This window comes from Anabrus simplex, chromosome 14 (assembly GCF_040414725.1).
Source record: "Anabrus simplex isolate iqAnaSimp1 chromosome 14, ASM4041472v1, whole genome shotgun sequence".
NCBI classification, from domain to species: Eukaryota; Metazoa; Arthropoda; class Insecta; order Orthoptera; family Tettigoniidae; genus Anabrus; species Anabrus simplex.
In genome coordinates, this window is record NC_090278.1 from 55,677,811 (window position 1) to 55,693,719 (window position 15,909).

Sequence of the window (15,909 nt, forward strand, 5' to 3'; positions counted from 1 at the left end):
TCGGCCAGACATCTGAAATAGTGTCACACTTAGCGTTGATCAAAGAACCAAGGTACTTAAACTGTTTTACTTTACTGAGATAGTGGCCACCTATCTCCGCAACCTCGCTATGTGCACTTATTGTTCGTTTCCATCTGTATCATTTGTTTTCATTTCTTTTCTTCTTAGGTTAACACAGTTTTTAGATTCAATTACGTTTTGTAATAACCCCTGTTTTCACTGAATTTCATCACAGCGAGTAGTTTATAGCTCCATATGATGATGTAAATATTGTATACTGTGATGTTTGTATTTCCGTCAAGTCTCCCTTTTGTTTTTTCATTTGTTCCTTCATTATGTTTTTTGGTACATTTTTAGCTTGTATTATGTAAATAACTTCAACTCCCCCTTTTTCACTGAAGATGGCTCAAATGAGTCGAAATATCTTTGAATTTGATTACTCCATCTAATAATAATTTCATGTGGCTATTTCTAGCCGAGTGCAGCCCTTGTGAGGCAGACCCTCCGATGAGGGTGGGCGGCATCTGCCAGGTGTAGGTAACTGCGTGTTATTGTGGTGGAGGATAGTGTTGTGAGTGCTGTGTGAGTTGCAGGGATGTTGGGGACAGCACAAACACCCAGCCTCCGGGCCATTGGAATTAACCAATTAAGGTTAAAATCCCCGACCCGGTCGGGAATCGAACCCGAGACCCTCTGAACCGAATGCCAGTAAGCTGACCAATCAGCCAACAAGTCGGACACTCCCTCTAATGATGGAATTATATGATGTATTGAATTAGGAGGATACACTTAATTTTATCTTTGTAAAATTCGTAAATTACTTTATAACACTTCTTTCCATAGAACATTCTCTGTGCTTCGACCATTCGGCCGTATCTGGATCTTAACATTTTCAAACGATCTTGCCTGAGATGGTGCAACATACAATTGGCCGTGGTTGAATACTGGTTCAGGTAAGTAGACACCCACATTTTTTGTGCAGCTGGGGCTGGGAAGATATGATATTATGGTCGACATTGCAATTAGCTCAAGCAAATAGGCTTAATGTTTTGATGCCATTCTGCGAATTTGAGAAACGTTTTTGTAGAGGCTAGCAGAATGTCATTCCGTCTTCTCTATTTTCCGAGAACCAGTGACATTACACAGAGGCAATGTACAATTGACTGTAGTGGCTAACGTTGTACGCAGACGTTGAAGGTCATGTTTTATGCGCACGCGGGGGATGAAGGGAAGCAGCGTGGTTACCGTGGTAACTATCGGTGGTGTTCATTACTGTTAGGTCACGAATGCAAGACAACTCATGATTTTTCACATGAAATTCTGAGGGGGGGGGGGGGGGGGAATTGTCTTGGACTCGGAGAAATATGGTATTTTATATGCCATATCATGCAACATGAGTACTAAACACATCTTTCACTCCCCTTCAAACAACCGAAGACCTCTGCTGGGACTGTATCTACAATTATGGCATCCAAACTCAAGAAACTAGGACTATAAACTTATGATGATGTAGATGCTTGGTTCTGACACAATATAATTACCTGATGCTTGTCAAATTCATCTCGTAAGATGCCCTGTGCTCCATAAGCTCTGATGGTGGTGAGTCCCTGAAGTGTGGCATGGAGATGCGTGAATACTGGGCTCTTGGCTAGAAAAGAAATATCACACACATACATTACTTTTACAAATCTAGACACAAATTAAAGTACTTTAAAGTACCATCCCCGTGGTTAGCTAGTTTGAGTCCTGTTAACCTAAAATAATGTTCACCATAAGAATGTTGCCAGCAGGGTAGGAGAGGTGGTGGTACACAATTTCTAATCACTCGTTAATATCTTTGTTCGTGCAGCAATACAAAACTATACCAAACTGTCAGGCGCATGCACACATGTACTTCGCTGTATTTGAAGCGTTTGTGCAGCGAGAATGTGGTATTCTGACTGCTAGTCTGCTGTTCTTGCAGGCGTGGATTTCTGTTTCGTACAATTTGACAACAGTCAACAGAATTTGGGGATTGTTTCCAGATTTCAAAATGAGGCACGCACATCAGCCCCGTTACACGTAGTTCGTAAAGCACAGATCCGTGTTTTTCTTCAAAATAACATTCCTTCATGGCAGTATTCTTAATTAAATGTAGCAATCGCTCATTCTATTTAAACCTACATGAACAGTTAATTTGGATCTAGTACATATCCTTAATGAAAATCAGATAAAACAGATGTGAACTGTCAATGTAAGTAAGTCTAGGTATTGTAGATAAACTAGACACATTTTAATGATCTGTTAAGTCTATGCTTACAAGTGCAGGGGGGAACTAATCACAAATATCACAGATCATTGGTGATATAAAAACATCTATATTTTCAGATGTCAGACATTAGTTTTACAAGTGATTTCAGTGAATCTTCAACTTATGAAGACAATCTAGATTGAATGGATGATATTAATCTGAATAGAGCAATGCCGAAGAATATGAGAAGAAGAATAAAAATAATTGTATTGTATATCTGTAGCTGATGATGTTTATAATACAATTAAACATGTACTGCTACTAATCTGTGAACTTGCTTCGGGCACACAACATATTGTATCGATAAGGTGGAACAATAATTACTGTCAATTTGTTTTTTATTTAAAAAGCACATCTGTGGCCTGCTCCAGTACTTACTGATGCCTTCAACCCTTTTGATATTCTTGGAAGTCTTTAGGTAGACACGGCGAAGAAACCAGAATGCCACACTCAGTAAGAGTACGGGAAGTACAAAGAGGTAGTTGACGACCAGCGCCAGCACGAGGCAGCCCACCATCATCATGATAATCTGGAAAGGCAAAGAGTTAAACTTAATCGGCTGTTTTATAAAAGTCTGAATATCAGAGCTTAAAATTTGAAGCAGAAGTTCTCAAAGTTAGGATTGAGGATAGGGACGTACACAAAGGATATACAGTGAAACCTCGTTAATGCATTCCTCATTAACATGTTTTCCTGCTTAGCATGTCGTAAACTCGAAGTCCCGATTCTCAACATATTAAATCTATATAAAAATACCTCACTTACCGCATCACAAATTTTTGTTATTACCGCTTAGTACAATCACATTTTTCGTAGCCCTTATAATGTTATTTGTCATCCCTTGTGAAAGGAACATTATTTCCAACTCGAGTAACAGTTGCGTGATAATGGGAAAAGGCCTTGAATTCCTGAATTTCACAGGATACACTTCACCTTCGGGAAACAAGCCATTAGCCTTAGAAATGTTCAGATTTGCTCGCCATTTAGCAGCGAAATTGCTGAATAACACAGTGAGCCAGTTTGTGCTTGTATTTTGCATTCCATTCAGAAATTAGAGATTGATTTTGTGTTGAGTGGTACGGTGAAGGGTAGTGAAGGGGAGGCCCAGAACAAGATGGATGGACTCTGTCAAGAACCGTATAAGAAAAAAGAAGACTGCAATGGAATACAATCACTGAAGAGGAGTGTGGAAAGAGAGACAACAGTGGAGAAGTGCCATTAACACACCGACCTGGCAGGAGCTAGATAAGGGGAATTGAAAATGATGATGATGATGATGATTTTTTTTAATACAATTCCATATTTATGCATTCAGGATCAGTCCTCTGACAGAAAAAGATGGCTGTTCCATATCAACCACAGGAACAACAACAAAAATAACAAATTATGGGCATGTGTCAAGAACAAGTCAGCAAGTTTTATTCTTACCTGAGTAGCATCCAGCATGGCTTTAGGCAAGAGCTCATCAATGGAACCAATATCCTTGGAGAATCGGTTAAGGATACGTCCTGGAACAAAACCCATTTTATTAGTGAAGCCATGTCATTTCAGTACAACCTCGTTAATTCAAAGTCATTGGGATGCAAAAATTGGACTTTGAATTCTGTGATTTTTGAATTAACTGCCAATTCGTAATTCAGAAATGCCAACCCTTGCCACGTCACAAAATATTCTAAGACCCGTTACTGCATACAATTAATCTTGATCCACAGTTTAAACTTTTCAAATGCCATGGAAAAACCTATGTCCGAAATGTTTCCAACAAGGTCCATTTACATTATTCAAATAATGTACTTGGATAAATCACTGGGAAACATAACCTCACAGAACAAAACAAAAAGAAAATCATGATTCAAAGAAGAGGTTAAATTATGCTGGCTTCCCTGTGCAAATGCTTTATTTTTTGCATTACTGTACTGTTTGCATTTTTAGATGCCTTATACATGCACAGAAAGTGCCCGACGCCCTTAAAACATTGTGACTTACGAACTTTCCTATGACGAGGGGAGGAAGTCTCTCGCTTCCATGTGCATTGCAACACAGTACAAGACCCCTACCCTCGTACGATTTCCTACCTGGCACTTCTCTCCTTTAAAACCGTAAGTCCGTTTGGGCTCAGCATTAAAAGAAAGAATGCAGTTTCATCGGTGTTGACTATACTCTTTGGTGCATATGAATTGATTATATGAGCCACGCCTCTTCGCCAACTGTCGGCATCATCATTGTTCGAGGATTCTGCTTCTCCGCACACTGCCTGCTACGTGATATTGTGGTGTTCCTTAAAACGCTGAATACAAAAGAATTACTATTTTACTCAAACCTAGCAAACATGAAGCACACTGTAGATGCACCGAAGTGAGTGAAAGTGCAGAAAGCTACCCAGCACGTGTCGGAAGGCGCGTTCTATCATGACATGGATAAATTTTGAATTAAAGTAACTCTGTAAAATACTGTTTTTTTAAATGTAAATATAATTTCACGGAACGAAACAAAAAAACACACGATTCAAAGAGGAGATTAAATTATGTTGGCTTCCCTGTGCAACTGCTTTATTTTTTGCATTACTGTACTGTTTGCATTTTTAGATGCCTTGTACAAATAAAATTGGCCTCAAAATATCATTTGAAAAAAAAAAGAAATTATGCCCCAAAAACCAACGCAACTAAAAGAAATTACCATAAATGGTAATAAAATCAAAATAGTAACTCAATTTAAATATCTTGGAGAAGTAATAACACATAACCTATTGAAGAAATCTCAATCCAAACAAAGCATAAAAATTAACATGGGATATCTACAAAAAGAAATGCTTATCAATAAATGCAAAAATAAAACACTACAACACAGTTATTAAACCGGAAGCTACATATGCAGCAGAAACAGATTTTCACCTAAATAAACAATCAAAGACTGCCAGACTTCAGAAAACTGAAAGGAGGATTGAAAGAACAAAAAATACCAGAAAGATGGACAGTGGCAGATAATACCTAACAAAGTCATGTACAAAGAGCTAGAACCCATTACAGATACTTTGTGTAAAAGGTGACTGGGATTCTTTGGACATATCATGAGGACGCAGGATTCAAGACTTCTGAAACTACAACACAGTCTCGTCTCAAAAAATACCACAACAGGATGTAAATGGATCAGAGAAGTAAGAGAGGATCTGAAGGAAATAGGCCTTATAACAGAAGACACAACAAATAAGATAAAATTGAATGCAAACCTCCGCTTTACCGTTACATGAAACAAACCAACAACAAGCATATTTTCAACTGAGGAAAGGGCACATAGATCGGAGCGTCCGAAGAAGTACTGGGAGGACCGCAAAGCCCAAACAATCCCTTGAAAGAGACCTGGACAATGGACTGAATAAAGTGATCCTATGCGGTCATAAAAGAAGAGGAAGAAGAAAGGCAGTTTTGAATTAAAAGTCTGAATTTTGGTAATGGGACCGACATTTTTCTTTGAATTACAAATTATCCAGATTTCTAAATAAACAATTGAAATAACACGCAAAACAGTACCTCATGTTTCCGGGAATGAGAGCTTCTTCGAATTAGCCAGGATTTTGAATTATCAAGGTTCTACTGTTAAGAGCTTTATACACTAGATAATCTTCACAGCTTTCTCTTAAGCTTCATTTGACAGATCACATCTCCCTATGTCTCTGTACCAAATGGAGGAAGTTAGCGTTTTCTGTGTGCGATTGTAGTGCAGAGAGACAGACTATCACTCACACTGAGTGCTCATTGAGAGCTTACCATGGCAACTTCAGGAATTTTGTGCTTGTAACACCTGACTCACAGGCAGTGGTGGCTAGTGCTGAATTATGTTGGCGGTTCTGCACTGTGACACCCAAGGCATTGCAGTAGTGTCTCCTCCTTCTTCTTGTATTATGACCGCATAGGATCACTTTAGTCAGTCCATCATTCAGATCTCCTTGGAGGGATGGTTCGGGCTTTGCAGTCCTCCCAGTACTTCTTCAGACGCTCCAATCTTCGTGCCCTTCCCTCGATTGAAAATAAGCATGTTGTTGGTTTGTTTACAGTAAGGTTAAAGCGGAGGTTTGTATTCAATTTTATCTTATTTGTGCTGTCTTCTGTTGTAAGGCCTATTTCCTTCAGATCCTCTCTTACTTCTCTGATCCATTTACATCCTGTTGTGGTACTTTTTGAGACAAGATTGTGTTGTACTAGTTGTTTCAGAAGTCTTGAATTCTATATCCTCATGATATGTCCAAAGAATCCCAGTTTCCTCTTACGCATAGTATCTGTAACAGGTTCTAGCATTTTGTACACAACTTTGTTAGGTATTATCCAATTTTCTGGTATTTTTTGTTGATGCAGGTCCTTCCAATCCTCCTTTCAATTTTCTGAAGTCTGTCAGTCTTTGATTGTTTATTCAGGTGAAAAAGTGTTTCTGCTGCATATGTAGCTTCCGGTTTTATAACTATGTTGTAGTGTTTTATTTTTGCATTTAATTTGATAGACATTTCTTTTTGTAGATATTCCATGTTAATTTTTGTGCTTTAGCTAATCTGTTTGCTCTTGTTTGGATTGAGATTTATTCATTTAGGTTATGTTTTACTACTTCTCCAAGATATTTAAATTGAGTTACTATTTTGATTTTATTAACATTTATGGTAACTTCTTTTAGTGGTGTTGGTTTTTGGGAGATAATTTCTGTTTTTTCAAATGATATTTTGAGGCCAATTTTATGTTTTGAAGTTCTGATATCTGGGTTTTTGCTTCTTTTATGTCCACTACTACTAATGTTAAATCGTCGGCCAAACCCAGGCAATTTGTTTTGATTTTTCGGCCAATCTTTATTTTGGGGGGACATTTTCTAAACCATTCCCTCATTACCATTTCTTTCTTTTTTTTTTTTTTTTTTTTTTTTGCTAGTTGCTTTACGTCGCACCGACACAGATAGTTCTTATGGCGACGATGGAACAGGAAAGGTCTAGGAGTGGGAAGGAAGCGGCCGTGGCCTTAATTAAGGTACAGCCCCAGCATTTGCCTGGTGTGAAAGCGGAAAACTATTTTCAGGCCTGCCGACAGTGGGGTTCGAACCTACTATCTCCCGAATACTGGATACTGGCCGCACTTAAGCGACTGCACAATTAAATAATAGTGATAAGAACCCATTTCCTTGCCATAATCCTGTTTTAATTTCAAATGACTCTGATATTTCACCCCTACACTTCACTTTTGATCTGGTGTTAGTGAGAGTCAATTTCATCATGTTTATTAATTTAGGGTGTAGTCCAAGGTGTCTTAAAATTTTAAACAGAGATTCTCTATGGATGCAATCATAGGCTTTCTTGAAATCTAAAAATGTTATCACCATATCTCTGTTTCTTCTCCTGTTATAGTCCATTATCAACTCAAGACTCATGATCTGATCAGGACAGCTCCTCCAGGGTCTGAAACCTCCTTGATATTCACCTAGTTCTTTCTCAAGTTGTAAACTTATCCTAATATTTTCTAGAATATACCTCTCAGAGTAGTGAAACGTTTGTTAGTGCATTACAGATACATTATTGACAATCTGTATATCTCAATTTGTTTACATGTTCCAGTTTTGTGTACATATGATCAAATTTTTATTATTATTTTGGATTTAGGAATTACATTTTTTGAACAGTGAAAACATTTATGCAATTTTGTGTCACCATGACCGGAGTATTAGCTTTACATAGATATATAAAGCTTCATAGATTTATTTCGTATCTTGTGGATATTTTGTATTTAATTTATACAAGTAAAAGCTGCCAAATATGGCTGCCACTACAAGATTTAACATTGCCAGTTCTAGAGATAAAAACTTTGTCAAAACGAGGTCAATTTAAACCCTTCAAATAATTCTCCACCACAGTGTTATTTAATAGCACAGTGCTAACTTGGACAATTGACATTTCAACACAATCAAGCCAGGTCTAAAGGCCTTTCTTTCTTTTCATATCCTGCAAGATGAGATTGTCCCAAAGAGGGTGATAGTCCAGGAGAGGGGAGCGCATGATTTACAGCTGCGCTTGGGGAGGAAGTGTCAACAATTCCATGAATTGGGACGTCTTAGCGACACATTTTCTCCAATACACACGAATAGGCCAACCGTACTGCAAGGCGTGCAGATCATACAGAAGCTTACATGTAACTCTTAGCCACCTATCGAAGAAAGCTGTAGTTGTGTGTGCTCTCATGCTTTCAATCTAATTATAAGCTATAAATTTCATTTTTGTTCTGTACTGAAATGCAATTATAAGAATAAATAATTCAATACAACATATCAAGTAAATGATATTGCATAAGTCTTGGGACTACTTTCAGCCACTTAGTGGCCATCTTCAGCCAAATAAAATTAAACAGATTATGCGATAATTAAAACATGTGTATACCATACAAAGACAATGTTGTAGGAATAATTATAACATTAAAATAGGATTTCAGGCAAAGAAGTAAATCTCTAATGTCCTTTGTTTACATTGCCTGCTTCCTCCAGCAAGTCAGTGCTTGTTCTACATCAGACATTAGAGATTTACTTCTCTGCCTCAGTCAACTTAAAGACATCATATTATGACAAGAAGATCATAAACTTAATTTTTATTATTATGTATATTTTAATGCTATAATTATTCCTAAATAGCCTCCGTGGCTCAGACAGCAGCGTGCTGGCCTCTCACCGCTGGGTTCCATGGTTCAAAGTGGAAGGCAGGACAGGTTTTTCTATGGGTACTCCAGTTTTCCCTAATTCATTCCAGCAACACTCTCCAATAGCATTTCACTTCATCTGTCATTCATTAATCATTGCCCCAGAGGAGTGCGACAGGCTTCGGCAGCTGGCACGATTCCTATCCCTGCCGCTAGATGGGGCTTCATTCATTCCATTCCTGATCCGGTCGAATGACCGGAAACAGGCTGTGGATTTTCAATTATTCCTACAACATTGTCTTTTTATGGTAAACATACGTTTTAGTTATCACATAATCTGTTTAATTTTTATTTGGTTGAAGATGGCCACTAAGTGGCTGAAACTAATCCCAAGACTTGTGTACTATCATTTACTTGATAAACTGTATTGAAAAGGTCAATTTATTCTTTCAACCTAATGTGCTGTCATTCACAGATCCAAGAAGATAGAAAGGATATCCTGGGTGGAAAGGGTAAAGGAATGACCCAGTGTTGGAAAGAGTGGAAGAAAGAGGAAGTTATAACAAACCAGTCATACAAAGAAATTCACTGGGGACCTCTGAAACACCCTCCGTACAGTCCTGATTTATCGCCCTGCGACTACCATTTGTTTGGACCACTCAAACAAGACCTAGGAGGACAGCAGTTCGATGATAATGCAAGTGTAGAAGAGTTTGTGCGCAACTGGCTCCTCACACATCCATCTTCTTTCTATCAGGATGACATCAAAAACTTACCAATCCGATGGACAAAATATGTATCGAAGGCAGGACACTATGTAGAAAAGTGATCTCTATATGTGTATTTTTTTGGTTGATGCAATAAATTTTTAAAAAATAATTCCCATTTATATTTAATCCGCCCTCATTCTAATTTATGCTATGCTAAACTACACTATACTGAGGTCCTAAGTCAACTTAAAGACATCATATTATGACAAGAAGAGCATAACCTTAATTTTATTATTATTATTATTATTATGTGTGAATGGTCTCTTTTGGAACACATGAAGCTCTATTTGTGATTTCGTTTGTGGAAGATCCAGGATGCTTTCATCTGTTGACTAAAGATCCTCTTCCTTTCTTCCATCCACTTGGTACCTGCTCTTTTTGGTACTTCATTCTCTGGAGTAACTTCTTACTTGTCAATTTTCTTTCTATATAATATATTTCGATTCAAAATTTCTTCTGGTTGAATTTGTGCATTCTTCATGTCTGTTCTTGTTTGTTGTATCCAAGGGAAATTCTTCAGTTTATCAACTCTTTCAAGAACTTTGTGGGTTAGTCTGGTTTCTGGAAACCTCTAAACATCTCCATAAAATTTTAGCCTTCTTTTCCGTAGGTCTGCCACAATATTAGATAATTTTTCTGTGCATTTCCAGGTTTGGAGGCGGTACCCTTCTTCCGTGTGTCTTGGTCCTAAAATTTTCCTCATGATCTTTTGCTCTTCTTTAAGATATTTTCCAGCTCGCCCTTTTGATGAAGTGTTAAGAGTTTCCCCTGCATACAAAGCCTCATGTTTGATTACAGTATTGTAAAGTTTAATCTTAACGTGGAGAGACATACATTTTCTGTTGTAGATTTCTCTTGTTCTCTCATATGCTCTTCTGAGTTTTTGGACACGGTTGTTTTGGGCTATTTTTTTCTTGTCCAGTTGGTTGAGGATTCTGCCAAGGTATTTGAAGGAAGGGACTCTGTTGTTTGTCCGTATTTTGTACTGAGACTATGGATGTCTAGTTTTGAACATAAAAATTCAGTTTTCTAGAAGGAGATATGAAGTCTGACCTTTCTGGCACATTCTTGGAGAATTTCAACTTGCTTTATCACTGTGATTTCATCGCTGGACAAAAGGGCCAGGTCATCCGCAAAGGCCCAATGTTTACTGGGTTCTAGCTATTTTGTGCTTTCAGTTCTCTTTCCTATTCCCTCATCACCTTATCTAGGACGAGCTTGAAGAAGAGGGGTGACAATCCATCTCCTTGACGGACACCAGTTTTTGTCAGGAATTCGTCTGAGATTTCTCCTATGAATTTCACTCTTGACTTTGTGTCAGTGAGGGTCTGTTTGGTCAAGTTTAGCGTTTGGGAGTCTAGTCCCTGTTCTTTCAGGATGCTGAACAGAGATTGACGATCAATTGAATCATAAGCCTTCTTGAAATCTACGTAGGTACAGATGATGGGAAGGTTTCTGAGGGCCCTGAATTTTAGAGTGGTTTTGAGGTTAAACATCTGTTCAGGGCACGATCTGTGAGGACGGAACCCAGCTTGATATTCAACTATCTTATGCTCGAATTGTTCTTGTATTCTTTCCAATAGGCTTGCAGAGAAAATTTTGTAGCCGACTTCAAGGAGGGAGATTCCCCTATAGCTGCTGACATCAGTTTTGTCTCATTTTTTGTGAGGTGGGTGAATCAAGGCACATTTCCAGTGTTCGAGGAGTTTTTCATTTTTCCACATTTTCTGTATGATTTCTGTAAGTTCTTTGAGTGAATCTGGACCAAGATTCTTAAGGAATTCTGCAACAATCCCATTTCTTCCTGAGTTCCGTTGTTCTTTAGTCGTTTAATGTGGCTCTGAATTTCTTCCTGGTTTGGTGGAGGTGATTCTGGGTTAGTGAAACTGGATGCTTCTTCAAGAAATCTTTCGGTGGATTTGGGGCAGTTAAGAAGTTCAGAGAAGTATCGTGCAAGTTCTTAGCAGCTTTTTTTTTTTTATTAGTAAGCACCAATTTTTCGTCTTGTTTCCTGAAGCATAAGTTCTGTGGAATGTATCCTCGGATTTTTTCTGTGAACGTTCTGTAGAAATCCCTTGTATTGTGCTTTCTAAAGTTTTCTTCAATTGAAGTTGTTCTTTCATGTGCTTTCTTTTTTCTTGTTGGATGGTTTTTGCATACTTGTTTTCTGGTCTTAAAAAATTCTTGTTGAGTTTTCTCGGATTTTCTACTGTTGTTCTTCTGAAAAGCAGGTTTTCTTATCTCTAGGGCTGGGTTGCATGTTGAGTTCCACCAGGGGCGTTTTGTATTGCTTTTTAACGGTACCATTTCCCGTGCCTTCTGTATGATTTTCGAGTGGAATTCTTCCCATGTTTTCGCTGGTTGATTTTTCCATGCTTCTTTTAGATATGTAACAGGAATCCTTTTATGTCAAATTTCTGTTGTTGGATTTTCTTGGAGTAAATTTTACTTTAACTCTTGTCAGATAGTGATCAGAGTCTATGTTTGCTCCTCTTCTCACTTGTACATTGTGTTCCTCTTTTTGTAGTGGATATGAGATAGCTACGTGATCAATCTGAAATTCGTCAATGGATTCAATGGGGAACCTCCAGGTTTTTTGTTTCTTGGGATGCTTCCTGAGGGATGTGGACATGATTTTAAGGTTGCACTGTTGACATAGTTCAATGAGTCTTGAACCATTTTTGTTGGTAAATTTGCGCGCCGGGTAGAGTCCGACGGTTTTCCTGTGTTCCTTTGTTGTTATTGTATATATATGTTAATGTTATAATTATTCCTACTGTAAGCTGTAAACCTTAATTAGATAAAGACTAACATGAAAACTATTAATTACCGAAGAAAAATGCAAAAGATTGCGAACCGTTCTGGATACCATACACACTGAGCGAGATAGGTTAACCACATGGTGAATGTAAATATTAGAATTGGCAATTAGGTTTCGAGACACACTCTACCGATATAAGTCGATATGAATGGCAGGTTGGGATTGGTTGGATGTCTATGTTTCAGCGCATAACCACTAGACAGAGCCAAAATCAGCCAAAACAACAATTTAGATGTAAAGCAGTGCAGAGTATAAACCATACATGGAGGGGTTAATATATTTTAAGGGTGGAAATATTTGTATAAGTTACCTTAGTTTATTCCTTTAAGGAATTGTGTTCTGTTGCGAAAGCAGACACCAAACTCACCTGACGGATTTGTATCGAAGAACCTCATCCTGGTGCGGATAATGCTGTGGAACATGAGATGGTGGAGGCGTTCGGAACACTTCATGCACACCTTATAGAAGGTGAGGGAGCGCGTGATGGCGATGACGAACAGAGACACGATGATACCCGTATAGATGTAAATGTACGTGTACGTGCTGAACATATCGTGGTGCTTCACGTCGCTCATCAACGTCGGCACCACTGTGTCGTTTCTCTCATCGTCAAAAGGAACGACGGGAAATAGTAAGTCCTTGTCCATATTATCTTGTTTCCTCAGTTCTTCTATGTTAGTCCTGGAATTGTAAGAGCTTCAACTCAGTAGCAGTTCAGTTTGTTTATCCAGTAATTAGAACAACAGATACGTGAATAGGAAAGCATAACAGGATAAAATACAATGACAAATAAGTATTGGAAACATGTGTAGAGTATCATTATTTTATCTGATGCAAATAAATATCACACAAGATATGTTCACTTCCTAGCGTAAAACCATTTTATTGTCACTAACTCTATGGACTCGAAAAATGTAACCTGCATGACAAGGCAAATAGTAAAATCCAGTCAATAGAAATTAAATTCATCAGAACAATGAACCACAAGACCAGGATATCGCTCTCAAATGTGATTTTATTTGACGTAAATAAATATCACACGAGAACACGTTCACTTCCTTGTGTAAATTACTTTATTGTCACTGAAAGCCACAACACACAATTACACACATTAGCAAGTGACACTACAACACTTAATAGCGGAGTACCCTGAAGTCGATTCTGACAAGTACAGATATCAACAACACTGACTCGCGCACTATAACATACACTCTCTTGAACTGACCGACTCCACCTCGGAGCCCAACAGTCGCTCCGAGTCCAACACTTGCCTTCCTCACTGACTGACAGTTCGATATATATACTGTTCGATCAACCGTCTAGAATTATCAATTTCTGGAAGAGTTCTTACGACACTCTGATGGAACACACTCAAAACATCGATTGAACAGCTAGTCAAATGGAGTACTCCAGTAATGGATCCAGCTAGAACTTTCATTACTGTTTACCAATGAACATGGAAATCTCTCCAACATTTCTAATGTCTCTACATGTATCTGGATAATAAATCTTACAGTAAGTTTCCAGAACCCTTCATAAATACCAAATTATAGCAGAATACACCTAATATACGAACATTATAGAGTTACAGCTTTCAAATATATAGATTTTGCAGTTAAACTTATACACAATACGTATCTGAGGTTATACGAATTTCGTATTAGTCATATTTAACCATGTGTTAGTCATATTTAACATTTAGTAAAACATAATTTAGCATTTAATAAAATATATTAAACATAATTATTGAAGGTTTTACAACAGTTAGGATGTCGTACCTATGACAAGGAAGGACAAGATTAGAAATGAAAGAAACAGGAAGGAGGCTGGCATCAAAATACCTGTTATCAAACTTTTAGGAAGATGCACGCTACAATGATTTGGACATGTTATGAGAATGGACAGAACGAGAACAGCAACGAATTACTTTGACAGAGAAGTGAAAGGGGAGAGGCCAGTTCGGAGGCCAAGGAATAGATGGATAGACACAGTGAAACTGGAGGTCAGAAGAGGTATGTCAAGTGGGAGGACATTGAGGAACAGAAACTATACTCTGACACGAAGAAGTGGCGAGCACTGGTACACCACACCCGGGAAACTGGAGCTGGAAAATGATGATGATGATGATGACTACAACACTATTAACGGAAACACAATGGAGCAGTTTACTGCCAGTTCTGACAAGTACAGACATCAAAATGTCCTCACACAGATCATTCACTTCCTCATCACAAAGCTGATTCTGACAGTACAGATATCAACCAAATCCTCAGCTCACTATAACCCACACCCACGGCCTGTCAGCTTGGTATACATACTGTTCGACAACCAGTCTAGAAATATCGACTTCTGGAAATGTTCCTACAATGGAACACGCCCGAACAACTGTCGACTGGCCAGCCGAGTGGAATAGATAAAACTCAAATGTTCGATTACAGTTTACAAACACACATAGAAAGTCTGTAACATTCCTAAAGCTTATGTAATAAACCTATTCAATACCATTTGATTAAATACCAATTATCTTTAACCCTGTAAACTAGGTCATCTTCAGCCTTAATTACCAGTTAGAAAAACATATAAAATCTTATACAACACAATCACCAAGATTCCACTGAAATATATATGAAACTTATTGACAAATAGTGTTCATTAGCACTTATGTGTCATGGTTAAAATACAGTTATTTATACTTGTATCCTTGGTTGTATGAATAACTTGTCTTCTTTGGAAATGTAATCTTAAGGTAAAACTATATAAATGCACATTCACAATTTAAAAGAGAGAAATAAGTTAAAGTAACACATTAAAATCTTCTTCCAGTAATGAATTGCAACATCTGTTGGTATGGAGATGTTTGAGGACCAGGGCAGCACGGGAAAAGTTTGTGAGTATTATCCAGATATGTACGAGGGAGCTACAACGAGAGTAAGAAGCAGTGTAGGGTTGACTGAATGGATACTGGTTCGAGTTTGGTTGCATCAGGGGTCCAACATCGTGATGGCTGTCTTATCTGATGGTGTACAAACTAAAGCACCATGGTGCATGATGTTTGCTGATGTAGCACCAGTAGGACAGAATTGGAAGAGAGGCTGGGAAGCTTGAGAAAATCCTTGGAAGACAAAGGCCTAAATATTAATAGAAAGAAAACTGGAGGTGGATGGTACATGCTTAAAAACTGTGGATGGTTTCAAGTATTTAGGATCTTTGTGTCTAAGGATGGCAACCTAAACACGGAGATTAACCACAGAGTGCAGCCAACCTGGATGAACTGGAAAAGAATGTTTGGCATCCTGTGTGACAAAAGACTTGGCATAAGAGTTAAAGGAAAAGCCTACAAGACAGCAGTGAGGCCAATCATGTCGTATGGTGCAG

General features: G+C 38.1%; 1 protein-coding gene across 1 annotated transcript in view; it reads right to left on the reverse strand.

The window, feature by feature from the left end:
* LOC136885586 (ATP-binding cassette subfamily C member 4) overlaps nucleotides 1–15,909 on the reverse strand; it is a 174,734-nt gene that overhangs the window by 56,427 nt on the left and 102,398 nt on the right. Inside the window, exons 14-17 of the mRNA XM_068230337.1 lie at nucleotides 12,902–13,215; nucleotides 3,719–3,798; nucleotides 2,669–2,819; nucleotides 1,542–1,648 (exon numbers count right to left, since the gene is read on the reverse strand). Of these exons, the coding sequence (XP_068086438.1) occupies nucleotides 1,542–1,648; nucleotides 2,669–2,819; nucleotides 3,719–3,798; nucleotides 12,902–13,215 (652 nt within the window). The remainder of the gene's footprint in view (nucleotides 1–1,541; nucleotides 1,649–2,668; nucleotides 2,820–3,718; nucleotides 3,799–12,901; nucleotides 13,216–15,909) is intronic.